Source organism: Callionymus lyra, chromosome 13 (genome assembly GCF_982586985.1).
Source record: "Callionymus lyra chromosome 13, fCalLyr1.hap1.1, whole genome shotgun sequence".
Taxonomy (NCBI): Eukaryota; Metazoa; Chordata; class Actinopteri; order Syngnathiformes; family Callionymidae; genus Callionymus; species Callionymus lyra.
The window spans coordinates 17,951,954-17,976,297 of NC_141830.1; the positions used below are offsets into that span (position 1 = coordinate 17,951,954).

At 43.1% G+C, this 24,344-nt stretch overlaps 1 protein-coding gene across 1 annotated transcript in view; it reads left to right on the forward strand.

Annotated features, from left to right (window-relative positions):
• Nucleotides 1–22,804, forward strand: part of LOC148067607 (forkhead box protein O6-like) — a 36,513-nt gene extending 13,709 nt beyond the window's left edge. The window contains exon 2 of the mRNA XM_087804970.1: nt 17,967–22,804. Coding sequence (XP_087661096.1) covers nt 17,967–19,667 — 1,701 coding nt within the window. The 3' untranslated portion in view covers nt 19,668–22,804. The remainder of the gene's footprint in view (nt 1–17,966) is intronic.
• Nucleotides 22,805–24,344: the final 1,540 nt, after the last annotated feature.

Below are 24,344 nucleotides of genomic sequence, written 5' to 3' on the forward strand. Positions count from 1 at the left end.
TACTCCTCTTCAAGCCCATCTATAGGATTATAAAATGTATCTTGTCTTCATAATTTACTCTGACGGATGGGTCTCCATTCAATCTATTCGTGGAAGCCCCACCGAGAGAGCAACATAATGGCCTGAACTTGTCATACATGTATATGAATATTTCAAATCAAGCCATTGTAACTAGATGGGGGCGTTTAGATAAACAACACACATGCTTCTTCCACTTTGCTCCCACGATGAGATGAACTGTGTTTTTCAGCCGTATTTCTGCACCGGGTGACCAAGCCCTGGCCTCCCACGAAACCATCAATCGTGCCCATATTTCCTAATTCAGTTTTTTTTTCTTTGGATATCCCCCCGTGCCTAAGGGATTGATGGCGGTGCTCATGTGTGTAAACGTGTGTGCACGTGTGTTGTCATGTCCATCCCTGAGAGTGAGATGATGTATGCCCGAGTAAAGGGTGTATTTCACAATGTTCCATCTTCAGACTTTTTTTTTCCTGGCAGCGATGTGCTCTCCTGCCTGTCCATCAAGTGCTTGTCATGTGCCAGAGGATTGTGGGCGGGGGGGTGGTTGGAGAGTGTATAAGGGCCGTCGATCAGTTTACCTGAGCATGGCGGCTCCGGCGAGTGATGGAGGGAGCTGCATCGCGAAGGGAAATGTAGTTAACAGTGACTGATTGGGGCAGGTAAATAGAAAGAGCAGGGCAAGGAGAGAGGGTGCAGAAGACTTATGTCTATGAAAGGTGCTTGTTATGCTAATGCCCCGGCGGAGAGGCTGCTAGCCCGCACACTGATGGATAGGGCAGAGGTTACCTTGGGTTTTGCCAGGAACTAGCCTAGCCCCCAGCTGGGCCACAACATCAGCCCACCTGTGCTGAAGAGAGGAAACTGACCTTGAAAGATAAAGCGCTCTACAAGGTTTTTTCCAAGAGGTACGATGATACATTTGCTTAAAGGGTTAGTTTGCTCGAAACTCTTGTTTGTGTAGGATGTTGGCCTTTACATTCCACTGCAAACTAGCTTAAAATATATAGAGAATATAGTTTCAATTAGTAGTGTAGGCTCAATACTAGACGGACGTTACAGACGAGCAGTATCGATCTTTATCTGGATGTTTTTAGGAGCGTCATTCAGCACTCGCTACGTTAAAATGAACATACATTTTTGTCTATAACTCTGGAAATAATCCCTTAGTCGACATGAGGCTGAGTAAAAAATGAGTGAATTTTAAATCTTAGGTCAAATAATTCAACTCCTTATTCAATGTTGGTGAGAAATATAGAAAACTAAATCTACTAAATGCGTCCATTGTTTATTCCTTTTCGTAACTGTTGGCAAACCTACACACGATTAAAAACTAGTGTCTGGCAAAAGGTAGGCAGATTATGGAATGTCATCTGCTGGGATTTGTGGAGGTAAAATCGGGACAAGATATAGCAGAAGGAGTGAAATGTTCGTCCCTATTGGATTTGTATGTCATGGGCATGAAAGTGGGTCAGGACACATGGTCCGGTGTTTAGTATGCCGGCTGTGTGAGGTCTGATCGCAGACTCCGCTCTTAGCCTCGGATGAACTCTCCATGTCTCCTTCGCCTATGCCTCCTCGCTCCTTCTTTTCTCATCGTTCTCTCTCGGTCCTCTCTTTCTCTCTCTCTGCGCCAGAAGCCTTTTGCTATTCCCTCTCCTCCTCTGTCTCGCAACCTCTTTCCCCCTCTTCTCTCTGTACAGCCGTCCCCTCCCGCCCACCCTTCTTTCTCATGCTCTCTTTCACTGTCAGTCACTCATGGCCTTCGCTCCTCACTTGTTCTATTTCACACTCCTCCCCACAATGTAGCTTTTTTTTCATCACTCATTTCCCTTTTTTTCCGCTCGCCTTTTTTCTCCTGCTCCTTTCATGTGCTTTTGAAATCCTTTTTATTTTTCATCTTTTGGCTATCTCTCTTGCCTGCTCCCCTACCTCACACATGCATTCAGTCATTCCTTTATTATCCCAAAACTAAAGTGATAAATGGCTCTCTTTCTTCTCTGTAAATGTCACTCGGGGAATTGTCTCTGCTCATTGATTGACTGGAGTCGAGGGACGGCCACACTCTCTCGCATATACCAGTTGCACACTCGAAAAAAAAAAAAAGAAGAAGAAGAAGAGAGGCGGGAAATGATCAATCATTAGAAGTACGGCTCGGTTGACGACGGTAGCATCCGGTCCGCGCCGAGTCCCGCTCTCCAAGAGGCTGATGCATCATTTGAAGAACTTGTGTGTGGTTTATAATGAAGCATCAATTTTCAACAGGATTTGGCATTTGCAGAGTGGTGGGGAGCTGGAACTCGACACAGGATCAATCACAGTTAAACTATCTGAGCTGGCAGGCAGCGTCGGTCGGCCCATTCTTCACTTTCTTAAGGGACACGACACGGAATGCACAAGTGTTAATCCCAGTTATATCATCTCGCTTATCCTTAACTGTCAGAAAAGTGGCCGCCAAAAAGGAAGGAGGCATTTCTCAAAGCAGGCGGCGTGTGCAAATGTGTGTATGTGTAAGTAAGTAGGGGTTAATAATGCTCAGTCATTTTATTAATGCCTCAGGCACTGGAGCTTGATAAAGGTCAAGACTTCTGGTGGTTACATGTCATTTTCCCTTATTTCATTCTCCCCGCCGCACAGCAGGGAGAGGATGAAGGGTGGGGGGGCTGAGAAAAGGGAAGTCAGCGGCCGGCCAGCAGCAAAACTGATCCACATGTATTCATTTTAGAAGCAGGGGATCTGAGGAGATTTAACAGACAGTGTGAGATGGGCCTCAGTCGATGAGCAGGAGACGAAAATGAATCATTTTAATAGAGAGACGAGGATAAAAAGACACGTGGAGAGGAATGGTGAGCAGGAGAACAGTGGAGAGTAGATTATAGAGCGTCCAAGCAGGATTGGAAGCCAGACTTGGCTGCACTTCAGCTACACTCTGCACACTTCAACTCAAGTGTGCGTCCATTAGTGCACTCAGAAAACCTTGCACTGTGGGATGCAACACAAACGCATTTACACACACACACACACACACAGATATTCAAAATTAATTTCGTACAGTATGGACTGGTCATATTTTCAAAGCCTCATAGACCCTATACAGTAGGGCACTGACCCACAGTCCTTCACCTGCCCCCCCCCCGCTTCCTCACACACACTCTCACCCGCCGCCAGATTGCTGCCCGTCAAAATAAATCATTAAATCCACACAGTAACGGCTTCCGAAAAAGATCCCTCAATTAGTGCGAAATGGGTGAATGACATGGGGTTGAGGCCGCAGGGGGAGTGGTATTTTGGGAACACACACAATCACAGATGCACACAATGTATTACATAAGGCGAGTCAGGAGCCAAGAAGGTTTTTACACAGTTGTGCAACGGTAATTTGCCCCCCCCCCACTCCCCTTAGCAATCAGCTTAGCAAAGTCTTTTCTCAAATCCTTAACAAGTGATCCATGCTTATAGTTGGACTAGGGAGGGATCTAGATGAGTGGCAAGGAGGTGCCCAAGGGGGGCCTGACGTGATCCTGCTGGGGTCAAGGCTGTGTGTGAAAGTGTGCGCTCTTTGTTCATGGCTGGTTTATGTGTGTCTGGCATTGGAGGTTCATTGAATATTGGTTAAACGGTCGAGGAATATTTTGACGTGTGCTGACTAATTTTAGAGTTAATACTGTTGGACTCGGTGACCAACTGTCAATTGAAGTTCAACTCACTGTAATGCTCGTGATAATACGTTTTTGCTCCCAGAAGACCAGACACGCTCTATAGCACTCGTAGATGGTATAAAGATTGCCATTTTTGACGTCACCCGTCTCAAGCTATGGTGGCTAAAACAGTAGTAAGTCGCCACTTACCATTATTATTAAATTCAGGACACTAATAAAGACGTGTTTTAAACCATGTAAATATGTTTTTTAATTCTGTAAAATATTAACTTTTTGCCGCGAGTCTTTTTAATTTCCTGCTGCAGCCAGCCCCAAGTGGACACTTGATGAACTGCAGGTTTTTGCACATTGACTTCACTTTTTCAAACTGATGTTACACCTCAAAAAAGAAGACCCACATTTCTACACTGTCTGCCACAGATATATTTGTGTTGCACATTCAAAATTACCCCACCCTCATTTTATTTAGATTATTATACAAGAATCTCTCTTAGTCGTCACCTTCAGGAGGTAACGTATCAGGATGAGGATCAGCACCCTTTTAATCTGATTGGATGCTTAGGTCCTTTGAAAACAAACATAATAACAATATATTTGACATGGTACTTTAAGACTTGAGGTGGGATTCATCGTTGATTTCTCTCATCATCAAAATGGAATGTGGGATTCATCCTCATATTATGACGAAGAGCTCCACCTCCTCTTCGTCACTCTACAAGATTACAGTCGCATCCAATTTTAAAAGTTTAACGAAACATCCCAACTCAGGTTTTGTGGAATTAATCCTTGTTTTTGCTGCTCTTACTGATGAAGACGAGCTGTAAAAAAAATGCACAGGTTGACTTTCTATCATTAAAATAAGATTTTTTTAGGATTATTAAGTAATACTGGATTATACTAATATTACAAAAATGTTTTCGAACATAATTTTGATTTTATTTTTTAAATGAAACCCAAGTAATATCTCTCCCATTTTAACCATCAACACAAATAGAACTGTGGTTATATTTCCCCCCTTAGAACAATCACAGTTTCAGAGAGATTGATGTTCACGAGTCACGAGTCTGTTTTAATGTAAAATAAATTGCTGTATTTATCCTCTCAGTAGCAATGGTGGACCTGAAAGTCGGCTTTTACAATGTTTCTGAAATCTTTTTATGGCCTCGTTGATGTCAGATAATACCTTCTCTGTCGCTCGGTCACATGTTTGGTTTGCTCACAAGTCGGTTTTATTTCTTCCGATAGAGCTGGCAGCTGGCCCGATCACTCCACAATATCACCGTATTGTTGTCATCAGCATCCTGTAAAGCTAAACTGCAGGTGCCAAGTCCGGCAATGATTCATGGGGACGGACGCATTACTGAATGGGCTTAAATGAGTATAATAAATGTTATGACAGCTTAGCAAACAGATGGAGATCCATGAACCTGGGCGTCCGCTGAGTGAGCAAACTAATGGGGGAGATTAGCACTTGTGCTAACACGGCTAGCTCGGAGGAAGCTGGCGGAAATGTCAGGCGTGTTGAATTTGATATTTAACGTCTTTGCACGGGTCACTTGGATCGGCGGAAGAGCTATGGATCAAAGACAGTTGGCGAGGAGATAAGCGACGAATCTATTGACTGGCGCGAGGACGTACGAATGAATGATAATTCCACGTGCAAAGAAGTGAAGAGCCTGACGTCCCAATTAAACCGAGGGTCCTTCAATACATTATTGAGATTGCCTCTAGATTATTTCCCACTCGAAGAAAAAAAGATGTGTTGCGCTAAAGTCTTAACCGAAAGAGCACCGTGTCTTACACATGTTGTGCCGCGGCGGTTAAGAGCAGGTCAAGTAGCAATGATGTTTAGTGCCGGGACTGGATCCAGCGTGGACGGAAATGGATAGGAACGGGGCTGAGATGGAAAGAATGGCTAAATGTAGTGAGCGGGAGAGAGGGGGATTGAAACCCGTGTGTGAGTGAGGGCACAGCTTGAGTGATACGGCAAGGGGTCAGCCGGAGATGCAGGGTGAGATGGATGGAGGCAGGGGGATTGACAGAGGAGGGGTCGCTCGCCGGGGTCTCAGCGGTGGGGCGGTTGCGTGACTGAGAGGGAAAGTGCATCGCCGTGTGTGTAATGCTCTCAAGACAGATATTAAGACATGCTGCCCGACTCACACAGTCGCTGCCCCTCTCTCTTCTTCTTCCATACTCTCCTTCTTTCTGCTCCCTCTCTCCGTCTCCACTAATGATCCTCGCGTCCTGCCACACTGGCGGGCTGAGTGATGCCCACTGACAGTCGCACTCAGGCGGAAAAGGCTGCAACCCCCCCTTCCAGGAGAGCTGTGACACACATGCATAACATACAAAAAGGTGTAGTGCCATCTCACATGCATGGATGTAGGCAGACGTTAGTGCAGGGGGGTCGGCCCACCAAAAAAACCAAATAGTCGCACACTCGCCCCGTGAACGTCCATCCATCTGCGACCGTCTTCAGGAATGCTCCTGTGATTGAAAGACGCCGAGCATGTAGGTAATCACAGAGTGCAGCGCGGTCATTAGAGACGCCTCACGTCTCTCTTTTGGCCTCCGAGCACGATGACGAATGGATATGCAAAGTTAAAGTGCATAAGAGGACAGGATAGGAATGCAGGCGTAAATAACGTCAATATATCTACGACGCCCGGATCTTCCGTTGTCAGCTGTTGCGTCAGCTGTCGTGAGGAAAGAAAATAGGTTGTGTATTTGTTGTGAGAGAGTGCGTCATATATTCGGCGTATTACAGTTTGGAATTGTTGTCCAACTTGATAATAATATAGAGGTCACTGATAACGCCAATTTTAAAAGAGCCATTAATGAATGCAACTATTAAATCTCAGCAGTCAAAGTTTAAATGACATTTTTTAAAGTTCATTATGATAATTTGCATCATCCATCAATAAGGGGTGTATATTCTGTCTAAAGTTCTAAAGAAGAACTGGATTTAATTTCCTTATGTTTCAATCTCATATTGTTCTTTTCATCAGTTTAAGTAAATGTCTAAGAAATCAACTGTATTCAATCAATTTTCAACTGTAAGTAAACCATTTTCAACTGTTATGAAACTATTTTAAACTTGAATCAAACTATTATCAACTGTTATCGAACTATTTTCAATATAAATCAAACAATTTTCAACTGTATTATATATGATTTTAAAAAAAGTTTTTTTTCCCACATCTTTTAAAATCTAAGCTAGCAAGACAATGCAAAGATTCCTTTAATAACCAACCTAAACAGTATCGTAAACCATAATGTTGGCATAATATTCACAGACCTACCTTTAGCTAAAAGAGTGAAAATAAACCATATAAAGTATTTGTTTCTGTCGTTTGTACTACTTAACAGGTATATTTTTTCTTCTTTTTTTCAAACAAAACCCCCTTTACTCAGTGATAATCAATAGAACAGGAATTAAATCAATTATTTTTTTTATTTCTGTCAGACTGGTACAGTCAGGCCAAGGTACTGGATGGATTATAGACTAGATATTAATGTATAAGTATAAAAATGCAGCCTGACATTCATCTCTCAAATATTGTTGCAGTTTTCTTGTAGCTATGTTTATTTTACATTTGTTTTTTAAAATCATGTAGCTATTAGCATCATTAAAATATTAATTTAAGCTGTGGAATATTTACAAAACTAAACAGGAACTGCAAAATGTTGATGGCTCTACTTCTCCAAACGTGCAATGTCCTCATTACGTCAAGTTTCCCCCACATTCGATCCTTCGTTACCGTCTTGCCAGTTGTCGTCCCCACACTGTGATGGAGCTTCTATTTTCCCGCTTAATCTCACTCACTGTGTCCCTGATACGGAGGGCAGGGAAGAGGTGAGGAATTAGGTCACGGCATCTCTCCCCTCTAATTAGATGCTCGGAGTGTATACTTGTCGCTGCATGTTTGTATGTGTGTGTCTGGATATGCGTCCGTACGCTGGCTGCTCTTAATCCGTACGTGGCCCCGATGCTAATAGAAAGTCTTGGGAGAAAGACTCATTTCTTTCTCCCCACGTATGGTCTGTGACGTCAGCGGGCATATGAAAGCCATAAAAGATGCATGTGGTGCAGGAATGCTCCCGAAAGAACAGACGCCAGGTGAGTGGTTCCCTCTTCTGCTGCAAGCATGTTCTGATTCACTCGCTATCTGTGCTTGTAAATGCCGTTTAAGGTGAAAAAAAAAAAAACGTCTTGACATGCCCTTCAGCGTCCTGTGGTTTGGCTCCGTATTTCCTCTACGCTGCACCCTGGTAGGGGGGCCGAGGAAGACATATCGGCTTCTGCAGATTTAATGTTCTTTGTTTACCTCAAGAAACGAAAGTGCCTCTTTTTCTACCGCCACAGAAAATGGCAAAGGGGCTAAACAACGGACACACACTTTTGGTAGAAAGTTGTGCGATTGTGCAGGCATGCAGGGCGGGAGACGCCATGTGTGCTCGGGGAGGCCGGGGGAAAACGGAGTAGTCGCGCCGGGTTATTCTTAATTAAGTTTTCAGGAGGCTCTTAAAAGGTCATGCCATGCCTATGCACCCCCTCATCACCACCATCGCCATGCACCGCCAAAAAATCTCACTGCCCACCCCTCCTCCCTGACCTCCCCGTTGCGATCTATCCAGTCATCAGCCCCCCATCTGTGCACATTAGCCATTCATGAACACACTCATTAGGGTGGGAGTTTGAAGCGATTGTGTTCACTAGTCTGCAGCTGGAGCGTGGCGATTAATATTTCAGCGTCTCCCGTCGAGGAGCTGAGAGCAACTTTGCCCCTCTTATGCCGGAGAAAAAGATAGTAAGAGTACGGCAAGGGAGAGTGCTGTAACACCCCCCCCACCTTTAACAAATGCACCCCCTTTTGCCCCTCACTCATCGAAACTTACAGTGCGTTTCCCCCTTATTTCCATTTATTGCGTCCGCACCCGTACACACACCACCTCCCCCATACACACATACACAAGAGTCTAACTCAAACTGACTTAATTGGGCTCTTTTTGTTTCTCGCATTCTACATTGTTAATTTCCTCTACTCGTTCCCCTCATGAGGCTCAAAGGAAAAGTGTCCAGTGTTGGGTCAAGGGCGGAGAAGTGTAGTTTTTATTCGCCATATATAAGCATGTATTACGTGTTATCGGCCTGTCGATACTGGCCAAATACAGTTTACAACATCCTCTGAGCTCGTCGCATTCCTTTGTTTCCTGAGGATGTTCGCACTGTAGAGGAAGTTAGTTGGAATTTATTTTTTATTGCGTTTGTCATGTTTTGGCTTTGTTAAAAGAAATAGCCTGAACAGATACATTTAGCTTGAAGGGCTAGTTGGCACTGATGCAAAATTCTTCTATTTTATGTATAAAACAGTAAATGATAAAAAAAAGTGTGCTTATTAAAATTATCATCTTTAGCCTTTCATGTTCAAATTAACGTGATATTTACCAACCCATGTGTTAAAGGGAAACTAACGTGTTGTACTCATCAGTATGTGTCCGTTTATACAAAACTTTTTTTTCATTGAAATATTTTTATTAGAAAATGTGCCCCGCCCACTTCACTTTTAAAGAGATGTCATCTTGACCACAACCACGCCCACTTCGGTCTTCACCGAACGTCATTAATCTCAGAAGTCTCCACCCTGACGGGACTCGTTGTATAAACAAAGCAGGCGTGATTACAGATGGCTGGAGGAGGAGTGAAGAGCATTATTAAGTCATAATAGAATCGTTCGCCGAGATTTCAGATGGGGGAGATCTTTATAAATTAATAAATTCAAAACATGATCATGACGAGATTATTACTGCATTTTAGAGAGGAAGACTTTAACATTTGAAACATGTGAGTAAGTCAGGTGATTTTGGTGGAACTAATGCAAATCCATCAGAGCACTCACACGGAAAACCAGGGCACTATTTTCGCGAGCGCCATGCTGCTTAAATAGAATTGTCTTTTTATTTCATCTGTGTGTTCATCTATCTATGTTGAAATGATCCTTCAGGCTGTTATCTCATAACCATACTCCAAAAATCTCTTCCACGGTCACAGTCTCACCTTTGAAAAAGCCAAACTGTTTTGGCTGATCCAATAAAATATTTCGGTGCTCAGACTCGAAAGGCGTTCAAAGAAAGCAAACGCATTTGGTTCATTTTCTAACCTGTGGGGGACATCAGGGACTTCTGGGACTTGCTCTTAAATATCAAAGTCAAAGATAAAGTGACAGTTTTACAGAAAAAAAGCTTTAGCATTTCTTCAAACAAGCTTCTTGACACCAATCATACCCCATAAAATGTATCCTATTGAATTATTCTTACTAAATAATGAGGATAAGTGATGATATTTATGACTCAGTTAAGTTTGAATGCTAAGCAGACATGTTATTGATTTATCTTTATTTTCCATCTAAAAAGCTAAAGCATAGCTTGGATGCTAGTGGGTCAAAGATTGTCTCCACTTCACCATAATTTTTTTTTTATTGATAATAATTTGTGTTTAATACCATCTGGGAAACAATTATTCAGCTGTCATGATATACTCATTCCATTGTAAACAGTTGTCTTAAGGAAAACGTGTCATTGCAGCTGAGAGGCTTTAGATTATTGTAAGTAGTAAGTCCATTTGAACCTCACCGATGACTTAATGGGGTGATAAACACTTTCCCTCCCGCAATGATGAGCATGCGACTTGCGCCATAATCAGGACATTAGTCTTCCAGCCATACCTGTAATTGATTAGATCTACGAAATGATTGATGGTCGCAGATGATCCTTATGTGAAGTGGGATCAATACATTTCTGGAAGCCGCCCATTGATGAGAATCAATCTGGATGTTCCACTTCACAAAGATTGTTTCGCGTTCACCATATTGACGATATCACATGAAGTTAATCTACATTCTTCTGAAACAACTTAAGAAAAAGTCAGGTTGTAAAATGTCTATTGATGGATACACGGTTAAGCTGCTTCTAATATGTGTCTTTTTAAATCTGTATTTATCACATGCATGGCCTGTTCAGCTCCATTGTTCCGTTTAGAGGCTGACACTGAGGCCGATGGTTGGTTCGCATGAGGTGATGAAATGGATTGGACCTCTCTATGGCCTTAAACTACCTTCCGCGGTGCAATTCCCCACCGCTTCCAAATGGGCCCCTACATTCCTGACCCTATTTAGATTCCTTGTGCGCCCCCTTTACTTTCTTTAGTTCGCCTCTGTCCAAACCCCCCTTCCCCCACCAAGTCGGTGCTTTTCATCACGAGCACGCCACTTTACATCAACTGCAAATAGGTGTGTTGATTTAAGTGCGAGACCATGTGTGTCGGCGAGCGGCGTTGTGCCGACTGAAGGGTTCCATGTGGGTTTGCATTCATGGGCAGCGGTGGATGGAGCGACTCACGCACCGATGGCTAATGAAGTTCCTCTGCACCTCATAGCCCTATTCAACCGCTGCCCCCTACCTCTACCCACTTCACTACCCCCTCGCCTTGTCTTGCTTTTCCCTGAGGGAGCGAGTTGGCAGGGAGCGAGCTGGCTGCTATGGCAACAACATGGAACCCTCCCTCTCCCACAGGTCTCCTTAGCAACTAGTAGCTTGGCATTGTGGTAATGAGTGTGCCCAGCGTGCCAGGCTTTGTGTCATGTTGGCATGTGTGTTCAACGTACGTGTGAGTGTGCACATAGGTGTGTGTATCTCTTTCTGTTGGATGCCGTTTGCCAATTTAGGTGAGAGTTAAATGTGTGATGACAAAGAGATGTGCTGGCACGATTTACTAGTGGTTGGAAAAGAAAAATTAAAACAGAACCAAATCAGCACTTGTCTCCGGCCCGTATTTCTTCTCCCTGAGCGAGTGTGTGTTTCTTTTCTCCAGATGTGTGTCTCGGTGTATTTGTGCATTTTTTTTTTCCTCCACCAAGATTGCGGTCATTCTTCTCTGCACTGTGAAATTGAAGCAATTAAAGGTACAATCCAATGAATTTTGCATGGCCACAGATTAGTTTCCAGCTCTGCCGAAATTAAATTAAATTCTGAGAATGATGTTTATTAAAGTGTGATCAGAGGTGTGCGCTGACCTTTAGAATGTGGGAAACGAGATTCTCATTATGAATGAGATTGTGTTGAAGCCAGCGATTGATAAAAGTCTGGGTTCTCTGCGAGAGCAGTTTCTTTGTATGATGAAGAGGAAAGTTTTCCACATAATCAAATTCACATTTTGTCTGTTGTCTATTAGGCAAAGTGGTAAACCCAAATATAGACAGCCAGGTGCTTGGATGAAGCTAGACCTGTAAATCCTGGCGATCTTGTAAAAGAGCTATAAAAACAGCTCCATAAATGTGTTAGTTTTCAACAAACGCATGGCGAAACCAGTGGAAAATGTTAGTTTACTCCCTCGAAGAGCTGCGAAGTGTGAGCAGGCGGCCGGCCCCACAGGTGGCCAAGCCCAAACACCTGTTGTGTGAATCCTCAGTGGGATGGTGTGAGGTCTGCCTACCTTGCAGGTCCCCGTGGAAAAACCACACCCTTACTTATGCACACACCAACACAGAGACTTGGTTTTGTGCGTAGGTGTTAGATGCAATGCCCAGATTGTGTCCCCTTTCTGCCCACCGGAAATGCTGATTATCAGAGGAGAGGATTTTCCGATCCCCTGTCTGGATCTCAGATGCTCCTCTAATCTGTTGGGATCTATTTTTACCCTCCAACACAGTGGCTCTTCTGCCCCACACCCTGCCACCTCAATGCCAACACTTCCCTTGGCACCTGGGAGGGCAAAGCTGATCAGCTGCCAACCCTTGGGTACCATGGGCGCACAGTCAGGCAGGAATTCCCTACCATCTTCATAACTTCCCTCTCTGTTGCCACTTCCTGATCCCATTTTTCCAGACATACTATCACAACCTTGCTTTGCATTTTTGCCCTTTTTACAAATGCTGTAGGATAGTGGGGATGAATTTCATAGCACCTTTCACAGTCCTAGAATCACTCTACAGTGAAAACGCTGTTTATTCAGTTCTGATCGCCATCATTTAGAACTAAGAATTCACCTTTTCGCACAGTTTCCATTTTTTTTGCATATATGTGTTTGTTTTTAAGTGTTTAAAAATTTCCAAACACAAAAACGTGCTTGTAATGGCATAATTATATGAACTATCACTTCTACATGTGATGAATAAGAAAGAAAAAAAACAATTACATGCACATTTGGCACGTTTCTCTCAAGAAACTAGAATCATTTTGCCAAGTATATGAGACCCCGAAGTGATACACCGGGATAGATACAATTTTTAATGCCAGGTTTATTTCTTTCCAAACAAGGGCTCTCATACGTCTCGGCTGCCAATAGAGTCGTGACCACTGCCGTTGAGGCGATGATGGCATGTGGCAGAGAAGTAACTGTTTCTCACCTCCTAATAAAAGCGATTCCTTTTTAATCTTTTCAATTTGATTGCATTCCAAAAAAAAAACAGGCCTGTCTGCCCATCTGTCTCTCTTAAAGAAGCCTCCTAAAGGGATTTTAATCATCTGACTCTGAGCTTCTCAGGCAAATAGCTACATCTCTCCCTTTCTTTGCACACAGTCCCTCTCACTTACTCACACACATTTTAATGTTCTTGTACTCATTGTCATAGTTTCATCTCTTCTATAGCTCTGATCCACTGTATAGCCACAGTTCCATTGTGCCATATTTGTGTTACCATTTAGGCTGTCTTTAAGTTCCCCTCACATACCCCCCTCCCCAAAACCCTGTCCCTATTAATCCACATGGTTCTAAATTCTTTATTTTCCTTCAAAGGGACAACGCGAGCCGTGACATCAATCACTGAAAGCGAATATTTAGCCGGCGCTAATTTCCACCAATAGCCCGGAGACAAGCTTAGCTGACAAAACTCATTCCTGCGCTGAACAGAACTGCTTGTGTTGAAATCTCCCCTCCCCCTGATCCCTCCTGCCTTCTGCAAAGGCAAAAATGGCATCACAATAAACACAGTTAGCGCTTCTGTTACTCCCTCTTGATTTAGGCTTATCAAATGAATGTGCTCCATAGAGGGATACCCTTTGACAAAACATAATGGCTCTATTCTGCATGAAATGGTTTGGTAATACCAGTCGAGTGTGGCAAACCGCTTTACCCGGTGCCACTACAAGAACAGCTGCTGTGTTCTTAGCTGGGCAAACGCACCAAGCTGCTTCACCCTTGAGGTTGTTTGAATCGGGTGAGTGGTTTCTTTTTGCCGGTTCCCAGACCCCACTCACAGTCCTTAGTTCCTCACTCAGTTCTGTTTGAATGAGTGCACATTTGACACAAGATGGGTGTTATAAACCGTTTGACCTGTTTCCTTGCTGCTCAGTGTGTGGGTGGGTGAGCGGGAATACCCCAAACAGGTTTTCATGGGTTGGGGGATGGGGGTGAGATGGGGGCATTTTGAGGGCACCCCTTTATGCACAGTGCAGGGGGCCCCCTGGTTTGCCTGGATTTTCCCACACAGCTATAACGGAAAACACAATAGTTGCATCTCCACCAGAACACATTTCTCAATCTTAGTGAGTGTATATTGTGTTTACTATTATTGTTATTGTTGGTTGTGGTCCTTATAAGACATTGAACACCTACACACAGTGCCGTTCCCCTTAAAGCAGTGAGCATGTTTGGATTTACAAAAAAAGTGAATAATAAAAAATATGTTACTTTTGGCATTCGGACATAACCACCCAACTGATGAGAACGTGACCTTCTTGCGCCATCACTGAGAGAATCGCACAATGAGCTCCTATATTAGCTTTATACTGCGGATGAATGCTGTAGTTAGTCAGCCTTTGATATGCACTAAGCCTCTGCACTGATAGTCATTACATTTCATTGATTCTCTCTGCTAAGTGGGTCTGTGGAATCCCTGGATCAAATTCTCTGAGTGTGGAAAAAGCGAAGAGGAAATCAAAATTGATTATTATTATTATCAGAAAATGCTCGACAAATGATTCTTTCACTAACTCTATCCCCTTAAGACTATGAAAAGCATTTGTAAATCCCAAACCACCTTTAAAAAGAAAGTCCGATTAATTGAAGAGGAGTTCAATCTCTTAATCTAAGAGGGGAAAGCCTATCTAGTGTCTATTGTCTTGAAATCTAAATCAGCTCAGGATTTTTTTTTTGTCTGTTATTAGAGTGAATCCCAGGCTGGTTGTTTTTAGCCTGGAGTCTTACTTAAAGTGATTAGCTTTGATTCCTCCATAAACTCTTACTGTTTTCTTCTTTTACATTTCGACCAAAATATCCCCATTTGGCCATATTTGTTTTTATTTTTGCAGGTTGATGACTGTCAATTAAGCCCCTAATGCCAAATCATAGAACTTACACAATGACTCTGTGTCATATATATTTCCCAGTATAATGGGGCGAGACAGGCTTCTCCCCGCATGAGCCACGCCACTCATTCATTCATTATTAAGAACCCTTTCCACTAGACCTATTGTATTAAAGGGGTATGATTTGAATAGGAAGCAGCTTCCTGGATTCCGGCGCGTGATGTGTGTGTTCCCCCCCTGTCATTGTATGTTTCTGTGGGCTTCATCTGTCTGCCTCAGCCAGCCAGGGGGTTGAAAGGAGAATTTCCATTTTATGAATATTTAATACATAATAAAGTTTTCAATTTGATTCTATCCTGCCCCTAGATGGAGGAATGTGGCACAGCCAGAAAGACAAAGCACAGAGTAAAGGTTGTTGGTCCGATGAAGGAAACAAAAATATTGTATAAATCAGAATTTCATGTGAAAATATGTGATTGAGTAGTTCACCATGTAAGAGCATCAATGCTACGCTCTGAACATGTCGAACTCTCCTCACTATTGGATCAGAGAACATCCCGGCTGCCCACAACATCCATGGTGACCTGGCATGGCTCCATGTGAGACACCCAGCTGGGAGTGCCCCTGAATCAACTCGGGATTAGCCCAGGATTGTCTGGGATTACTCCGGGATGGATGGGGATTAGTAGTGACTGCCTGTTTCAGGAGCGTGAGGGCCATAGGCTGGCCAAATTGCCCCTGACTCAGGGCACAGGAGGCAAATAAGACCACACCCAGTTTAAAACCACCTGCAAGCTGTGCTATTCTTGGAATCATAACACCCATCGCCACGTACAATCAGGAGGGCACACAAAGACACGTGGTGGAAAGCTACACCGCAGGAGTGCAACAGTGATGATGGCAAAGCCACGGCTGGTCACTGTCTGAAATCTCTCAAATCTCTCTAGCAGGTGGATTCATCAGATAAAGAGGGTTTGGGATGGTAAATCCCTCCAAGTTCAATGGGGCTGCTCTTCTCTTATACAGGGATAAATTGAGATTTGAATCAGACAGGTCAGACAGAGTTGTTGCATGAAGTGCTTGAGCTGAGAGTGAGAGACGCCCCGTTTACAATTCACTGTTAGCATGAAAGCTTACATATGTTTTAATTTGGCCATGCGCATGATGTGTTGGGGATGATTGGGAGCGGTATTGTAGGTGGAGGATCCAGCCAGGGTGAGACAGGGAGTTGGCTCGGCACGTAGCAAAGCCGTCAGTAGCAGAGAACGGGTATCCCCTGCGGACCTGCACTGCCGAGATGAAAGGCTGTTTAGTGTTGGAGCAGCAGCATCAAACAACCGCCTCCTCTTGCATCCTCCTCCCCCCCCCCACCCTCCCCCATCATGCCTCTATTCCTCTCTCACTCTCTTGACTCTCGCCACAATATGATATAGTTCTGCTGTTGCACGTTTACCCGGTTGCCATGGATACCCAATGCCGGAGGTGTCACAAAGAGATAACCCAAAGAGGCATTCACAGATCACCTGAATTCAGTTTGCCTCCCTCCCATTCATGTGTTCTCTGGCGGAATTTGATTTATTTGTTTCCCCGCCGTGCAATTCGGTGTGAATACAAATAATCCGCTACATAATAGAGACGGTGGAAGTGTGAGTGCCCCCTCTATCTGAATCCATCTATTGTACCAGTATATTCTTAAACCACGGGAGGTGCTTTTGATTTGATATTTTCCTATTTGATCGTCGAAATGGCTCACACACAACAAAAAGCGGAATTGCAGTGACAGACTCGGTTGCACATCATGAGCTTCAGTGTTTAGCAGCCCTTGAGAGGTGACAATAAAAAAGCCTATATCCTATGGATTACTGAGTCTGTGACAGTACACGCCACCATGGAGCATAATGGGAAAGTAATTGGTGACACACTGTATAATTGAAGGCAAAGCGATTGAAAGCAGAAGTGGAAAATGACTGTTGTGAGCACAGAAATGTGTGAAATGGCAGGAGAAAAAAAGAAATTCAAGAAATGTCAGAATACGTAGCACTCGATGACATGAGAATGGTAGATAAAGACAGAGAGAGGGAGGGAAAGCAGATCGGCAATGGCGCTGAATATCGGAAGGTGGGATGCATCCATTAGCCTTCCTCGCCCCTGGCTCAGTCTTATGATACATCCCCCATTCAAGCTACGATAGTGAAAGAGACAGGCCTGGCACTAATCCAGCCTGGCACAGACATCAAACATACCGTTCACCCATCCACAGCAGCTCACATCAGCCTTGGCTGAACAGAGTGGAAGAGGAGGAGAGATGGATTGATGGAAATGAATGTGGTAACATAGGCCCGAGTCTCAGGTCATTTCAGTTCTCTTGAGGCTGACTGTGTCTCGCCTGTTGCTTTCCTTTTAACATGTAGGTCTTTTGAAACCATTTTTTAACTATGTGACACTGGCTGACATTAATTGCAAAGGATATTCAATGTAATAACAAATATGGCAGCATCTTGATAATTTGGCCCAATTTTGACTCACTATGCAAAAGCTGAATGGCTTGACAGCTGAGGCTGGGAGTTTATTTTGATGGCTCTGTGGATTTGAAAAAATGTGAAAAAACAGTTTTCTTTGATAATCCATTGATATCAAAAGTTTCCAAAGTCAAAATAGCACAAATTGGGTTAGCAGTGGAACTCTGCTGTTAAGGTCAAGACAGTTATATTTACAGTTTACAGTTTTATTAGTTTTTAACTATCTAACTTCTTGAAAAAAACCTTAAAGCAGCATCAGCCAGTTATTAGGCATTATTAATGACTCATTACCCTTTTGATCAGTATAACAATAGTATTACCTTAAGAAACATCCTAATTACCGTCTTTACTGAAGTTTAAAAATTGTTGACATTATATGTGTTTTCTTATCTGAAGTGTACTTTTGAACTGTGGTTAAACATTTTTGTTTAATTTCTTTAACAATATACTTTTTTTCTCCTTACAGAACTCGATTCGACACAATCTGTCCCTCCACACACGGTTCATCCGAGTGCAGAATGAAGGCACAGGGAAGAGTTCTTGGTGGATGCTAAACCCAGACGGAGGAAAGATGGGAAAGGCACCCCGACGAAGAGCAGTCTCGATGGACAACAGCACAAAATATCTTAAAAGCAAAGGCCGCATCAGGGGAAAAAGAGTTGGACGTCCAAGTATAGGAGCAGGGTCTGCTGTTGTTGGGCTTCAGGGTTCTCCTGATCATGGCAGCCCACCTTGTAAAGGCCTCCCGGGTTCTGGAGGAACACCTGGAACTGATGGAGAGTTTGATGCTTGGACAGATCTTCATTCCAGGGCCAGTTCTTCAGCATCTACCCTCAGTGGACGTCTCTCTCCGATCCTTGCAGAGGGAGAACCGGAGGAACCGGAAGAGGGTGGCCTGTCTTGTTCCACCTCTCCCCACCTTTATCCATCTCCAACCAGTGCACGCTCTCCATCCATGGGGGGAGGAAATAGATGTCCTCCCCTAGAGCAGTTGCCACAGTTGGCCAACTTGACAGGTGCCATAAGTCTTGATGAACAACTGATGGAAGAGGGATACCACCACCTTCACACACAACTCCAACATTCTGGCATTGGCAGGCACAAGCTTCAAACATCTGTCTATCATTACAACTCCGGGGTGAAGGGACAGAACTCGTATGGTCCTGGAGTATTTGGTGCATCGGGCATGAGTATGCTACGTCATCATTCTCCAATGCAGACTATTCAAGAAAATAAGCCTGCCAGTTTCTCTGGAACAATGCGTGCTTACTCCAGCACCAACGCCCTGCAGAGCCTATTAACAGCAGGGTCGACTGGTCAGCAATACTGCTCCAAGGACATGATGCTGGGACAGGAGAGAGAAAGCCATCCCATGATGGGCCAAGCTTGTAATGGAGTTGGTTCCAATCATCACAACCACCACTCTGGTCACCACAATGGCCACAATCACAATGGACCTCACAATCACAACGCGGCTCATAGCCATAACAGAACTCACAGCCATACACCCACTCATAATAACCACAGCAATGTAACTAATCACAATTCGCCTCATAGCCTCACACACAACGGTCATAACCTCAGTCAGGGCCATAATCATACTCCACCCCGGGTTCCTGCTCTAACTCCGTGTGGCAATGGCAATCAGCTTCAGACATACAACAGCAAAACACCGTATCTGTACAGTCCCCCTTCACATGCACATCTCCCTGCTTCAACTACTCTGCCCCCAAACCCAGCAGGCATGCTTGGCATGCCCCAGGACTCGTGTCACGTGGCCACTGCCCCACACCCACATCCTCGTCATCACCACTACGCTGAGCTACAACACCAAGCTATGGCTAACGGTCCATTCCACCACAGCCAGAGTATAGGGGTCAGCAGTGGCGGCTACCATGGCTACCACCAACCTCACCCACATGAAAGACTTCCAGCGGATCTGGACATTGACATGTTCCACGGTAGCTTGGATTGCGATGTGGAGTCAATCCTCCTTCATGACATTATGGACTCAGGCGAAGAAGTGGACTTCAACTTCGATTGCTCCCTTGCTCAAGGGGTAGGAATCGGCATGGGTATGGGTATGGGTGTAGCCATGGGAATGGGAATGAGTGGACTGGCTGGTGCCCAGCAAGCTCACAGCAACCAGAGCTGGGTTCCTGGGTGAAAGACAATGTTGACACTCAGGAGGAACTATCCTTCCCATTAAGCACTGTGTTCAACTTTGACATTCCTGACTTGACACAGAGACTCGAGGACCAACACGCTTGTTTCTTTGTTGTCTTGACAATTCCTCTGTCAGCCCTCCTCTTTTTTGATCAACCTACTACCCCGTGAGAGATATAGTTCATGCCTCCATGGTTATTTTTCTTTCTTCCCGATATCAGCTATACTGTGATGACAATCTCTCAACTGTGCTTACCCGTCATTGCTTCTCTTCCACCAAGAGAACGAATCTCTCAATGCACTTTATTGCAAGTGGGTCACATCTCGGAGTGTAACGTGTTCACAGAGCAGGCAGAGCTTGGCAGGTTTTGTGAGTGGCTACATTGTTTGACGGGATCTAATGAGGGAATTGCAGGCTCGATGAAATGATCGATCGGGGCATTAAATTAAAATTGGCTACTGTCTTCAATCAATAGCTGCGTTTATGTGGGTAGCAATTTCCAAATGAACGCAGGCATATTAAAGATTCTGCAATGAACACCAAACCTCAATATTAACCCTTTCATGCTATTAAAATTATTTATTTCTTTTTCACCACTTGCAAAGTACACTAACAATTCTGTCTGCTAACAAATGTAGCTTGAGTTTTGCTTGATTTTTGGTTTTAAATTAAAGAAATTCCTCTCCTTTGAGTTGTCCAGCTCTTCTATAACAGGGTTTCACACCATATACATAAAAATAAAACCATAGTAACCAGCCAACATTAAAATAACTTCAGCACTGCATAGTTCCTTTCATTATTTTAATTTACCTGTATTTTTTGGAGCAGAAATTATCGGCCAAAAAAAAGTACCCAATATGCAAAAAAAATTAGATGTTGCAAGGAGAAAAAAAAATAAGAAAAATGTCAGGGAATTGCATGTTTTTTTAAAATCTCAATTTACAAGTTGTTTTCAACAAAGGCTTGTGTTGTGTTTACAATGACACTTGCATATCGTAGCCAAGTAACACTAACCCCGGGCTCTGCAGTGCAGATCACGCCTCACATTGCGTCGACTCACACCAAAAGTGATTTATTTTTCCAGAATGAAACCTGTCGTCAGTTTTCAGGACTGAAAATCTTTTTTTTTTGGCTTTTTGGTAATGTACGACTTTATTGATACTACACATGTACAGAAGGGATTTTTGTTAACGTCCACAGGAACAACAGTAAGAATGACTGTTGCTGTGACTCCAGAGTTAGAACAAGCAACACAGTGATGATTGATGTAAATGCGCAAAACATTTTACCCGCCCTGTATCAGGGCAAAGTCTTAATTCTATTAATCTCAACTGACTGAGGGGCTCTAACCTTCATCTTACGAGGAACAGCCATACATTTAACTGATAATGAAATTCACATGCTCATCTAATCAATTTTTCACAAATTCTAACACCAGCAGAGCTGATATTTACAGCCTTATGCATTCAGACCTTGGCACTCTGACTTTGCTCTTGGATGCAACATTATGTAAATGTCGGTTTGCCATTGGTCCCAGCCTGTTGTCACTACATCATTAAATGGATTCTATCATTACTGGCTAGCGAGCAATTTGGCGAATTAAAGTCTTGTATCACCTTGTCTCACCTGGCTTCTCCGTGCCAGTTGCTCTTCCGCTTTGCCTTCTCAAAGTCGCCCCCCCCACTACATCCCCACCTCTCTGCCGCCTGCCAGTGGAGACAAAGTGACCATTACTCACCCCGAGCCATTAATGTTCCTTGATTGAAATTCAGCATCTTGCTTTTAATCTCCAAAGTGATGCTGCAGCAATGCGTCATTATTGAGAAACTAACACATTGTGTTCCTATCTCTCGCCCGGGTCGTTCTCGCAGCCGCTTGCTTCCTCACCTAATGTGCCAAGAAAGCAAGACAAAACTGTGATTATCGCCAGGTCACTCACGCCGCCCTGCTCTGTGGATGCCATGACACGAAAAATGTTCCAGCATGTAGTGTACGAAACGGAAAAGATGGAGACAAGGAAAGAACAAAAACGTGTTGTGGTAGTGGGATCAAACATCAGTTTCCATGCTGTTTGGCGTGTGTCTGAAAACAGGTAGTGTATTTGTACTGTACTTTGTGTTCCCCTTGTACCCATGTTTTCAATGCTTCTACCCCGAGTATCAAATTTCACGCCAGTGCAAAGAGAGATTTAAGTTGAAAACAATCAGCCAATCTGAGTGGCAGACATCTGTGTCCAACAGGGTTTTTCGAAGCCCCACAGCCATCCTCATCCCCTTTCTGTGTGTTTATTCTGTTGTCTTGTAGTTGTTGTCGTATTGTTAAAAACTCTTCAGACCAACAAGGACTCTGATCGAACATCCATTTATGGATCGACTCGGATTGAATTGACAATGGAATAGTGCAGCACTCCCTGAGCCCCAATGCCGTGACCCCTTCCACGTGTTCTCCGCTCAATTATGTCGGTTTGTGAGTGGAGGTCTTCACTTTGTTTCCCTACTGTCCTTGGAATGGAAAAAGAGAGGAGAACCCCATCTGTCCCTCAAAGAGGAAATTAGTCTGTACCAAGTATGGCGCACAATAGATGGGAAAAAAAGGGGGGTTCGGGAAAGGTGGGGGTAAAGCCAAAGGTCAAGCATGGCTTAGACTATCAGATCCATTACGGAGGTAAATACCTTTATTACAAGGCTTTTTGCAGCACTGGTTCCAGTTAATCTTGGTTAAAAAATGAGAGGAATTTTCTAAGCAAGTGGGCCTCGCCAGTGCAGTTATACCGGCACTTCAGTCATTAGCGATGGCCTGTGGTTGGAAAGAGAGCTATATATGATGTCTAATTTTCTTATATTTATTTATGGAAGAGATTGGTCTTTGTCACGCCTAAATGTGGTAGTTGTTCAAGTCAACTCCTGTCCTTTCCTCCCGCCAAAACCCTGCCGTTTTCCTTATGATTTTGTTTCTTTTTTAAGATGTCGATGTCCCCCTTTTATTTACTTTTATTTTGTACAAAATCTATATATTAAGAATATTGTATAATAGTTTTTAAGATCTCAAAAGAATATCAGTTTTTGCTGTCTATTTCTTTTTTTCAAGAGAATGTATCTCATCATCTGGTGACTGTTAAATAAATGAAATTAAGAAAATGAATGTCTTGTGTCTGATGAATACAGAAATGGATGAATAACAATATGTATTATTTGTAACGTTCAGCCAATGATGTTGCCTTGAACTTAATTTATCACAAAATAATTCTTGAAGAATGAAATGATCAAGGTGAAATGACTTCATCATTGATTGTTATTGCATATCTGAGGCCAAGGTACAAATACAATTGATTTAAAATGATTAAACATAAATTCTGAATGAAGTTTAAAAAAGGACACAGAAATAAATATTGCATTTTTTTCTCGCACAAATGCTATTTTCTGACTATCTGTGTGTTAAGAAAACATAGTTGTAGCATTAGCTTAGCTACACTTTTATAAAAAAAACTGTTAAAGCCTATCTCACTACCAAATTTGCTCACCTTGGAAATAAATAATTATATATTCCTGATATTACAGTAATTATTGAATCTTATTCAGCTCTAATTCCAAATAAAAATTACCTAACTATTTAATAATAAAGTGGTTTTACAAGGAACGACAAGCATGCCTACATTTTACCCAAAAAAATATCATTATAATTATTTTGTATGACGTAGTAATAACAATAAAATAAAAAGTAATCTTAGCAGACTATTTTGACCACGACAATGGTGTGGGCGTGAGAGTGAAAAAAGCGAGGAATAGCATTTTTTTTTTTTTCGCACAGATGCTAGTTTCTGACTCTATCTGCGATTAAAGAGAACATAGTTGTAGCATTAGCTTAGCTACACTTTTATAAATAAATAAAAAACAACTAAAAAACTGTTAAAGCCTATCTCACTACCACATGTGCTCACCTTGGAAATAAATAATCATATATTCCTGATATTACAGTAGTTATTCAATCTTATTCAGCTCTAAATCCAAATAAAAATTACTTAACTATTTAATAATAAAGACATTTTACAAGGAACGACAAGCATGCCTACATTTTACCCAAAAAAATATCATGATAATTCTTTTGTATGACGTAGTAATAACAATAAAAAAAGGTCATCTTGGGAGACTATTTTGACCACGACACGGGTGTGGGCGTGAGAGTGAAAAAAGCGAGGTATAGCACTATCACATATGTTCCAAATGAGGAGCATCTCTTGTCATTCACATCTCGTCACAAAGAGAACAGAAGAGTGAATGTGTGTTCACGTGGATGAGAGAGACATAAAGAGAGATGAGTTCAGACAGACAAAGGAAGTAGACAGTCAGATGGAATTGTGAGGATAGGACTAATAGGTGTGTGTGTTAATGTGTGTGTGTGTGTATCAAGAGGCTTGTTATGGCCCATGAAGCGGTATAGGTTGGCCACAGCTGTCCCGGTCCCTTTGGAGGCGTTTTCACAGGAGTGAGTGAGCGGCACTCCAGCGCCATACTGCCAGGCCCCAGGGGAGCCCCCGCCTCGAAACTCACGCTGACACACATGCCCGTTCACACACACGTTTGAAATACCTCAAATTCACACGTTTTTTACACAAAGCAAGCGCTGTTATGAAACAGTACAGAGTCGCTTACTCGCACATTTCTCACTTGGATCTTGAGT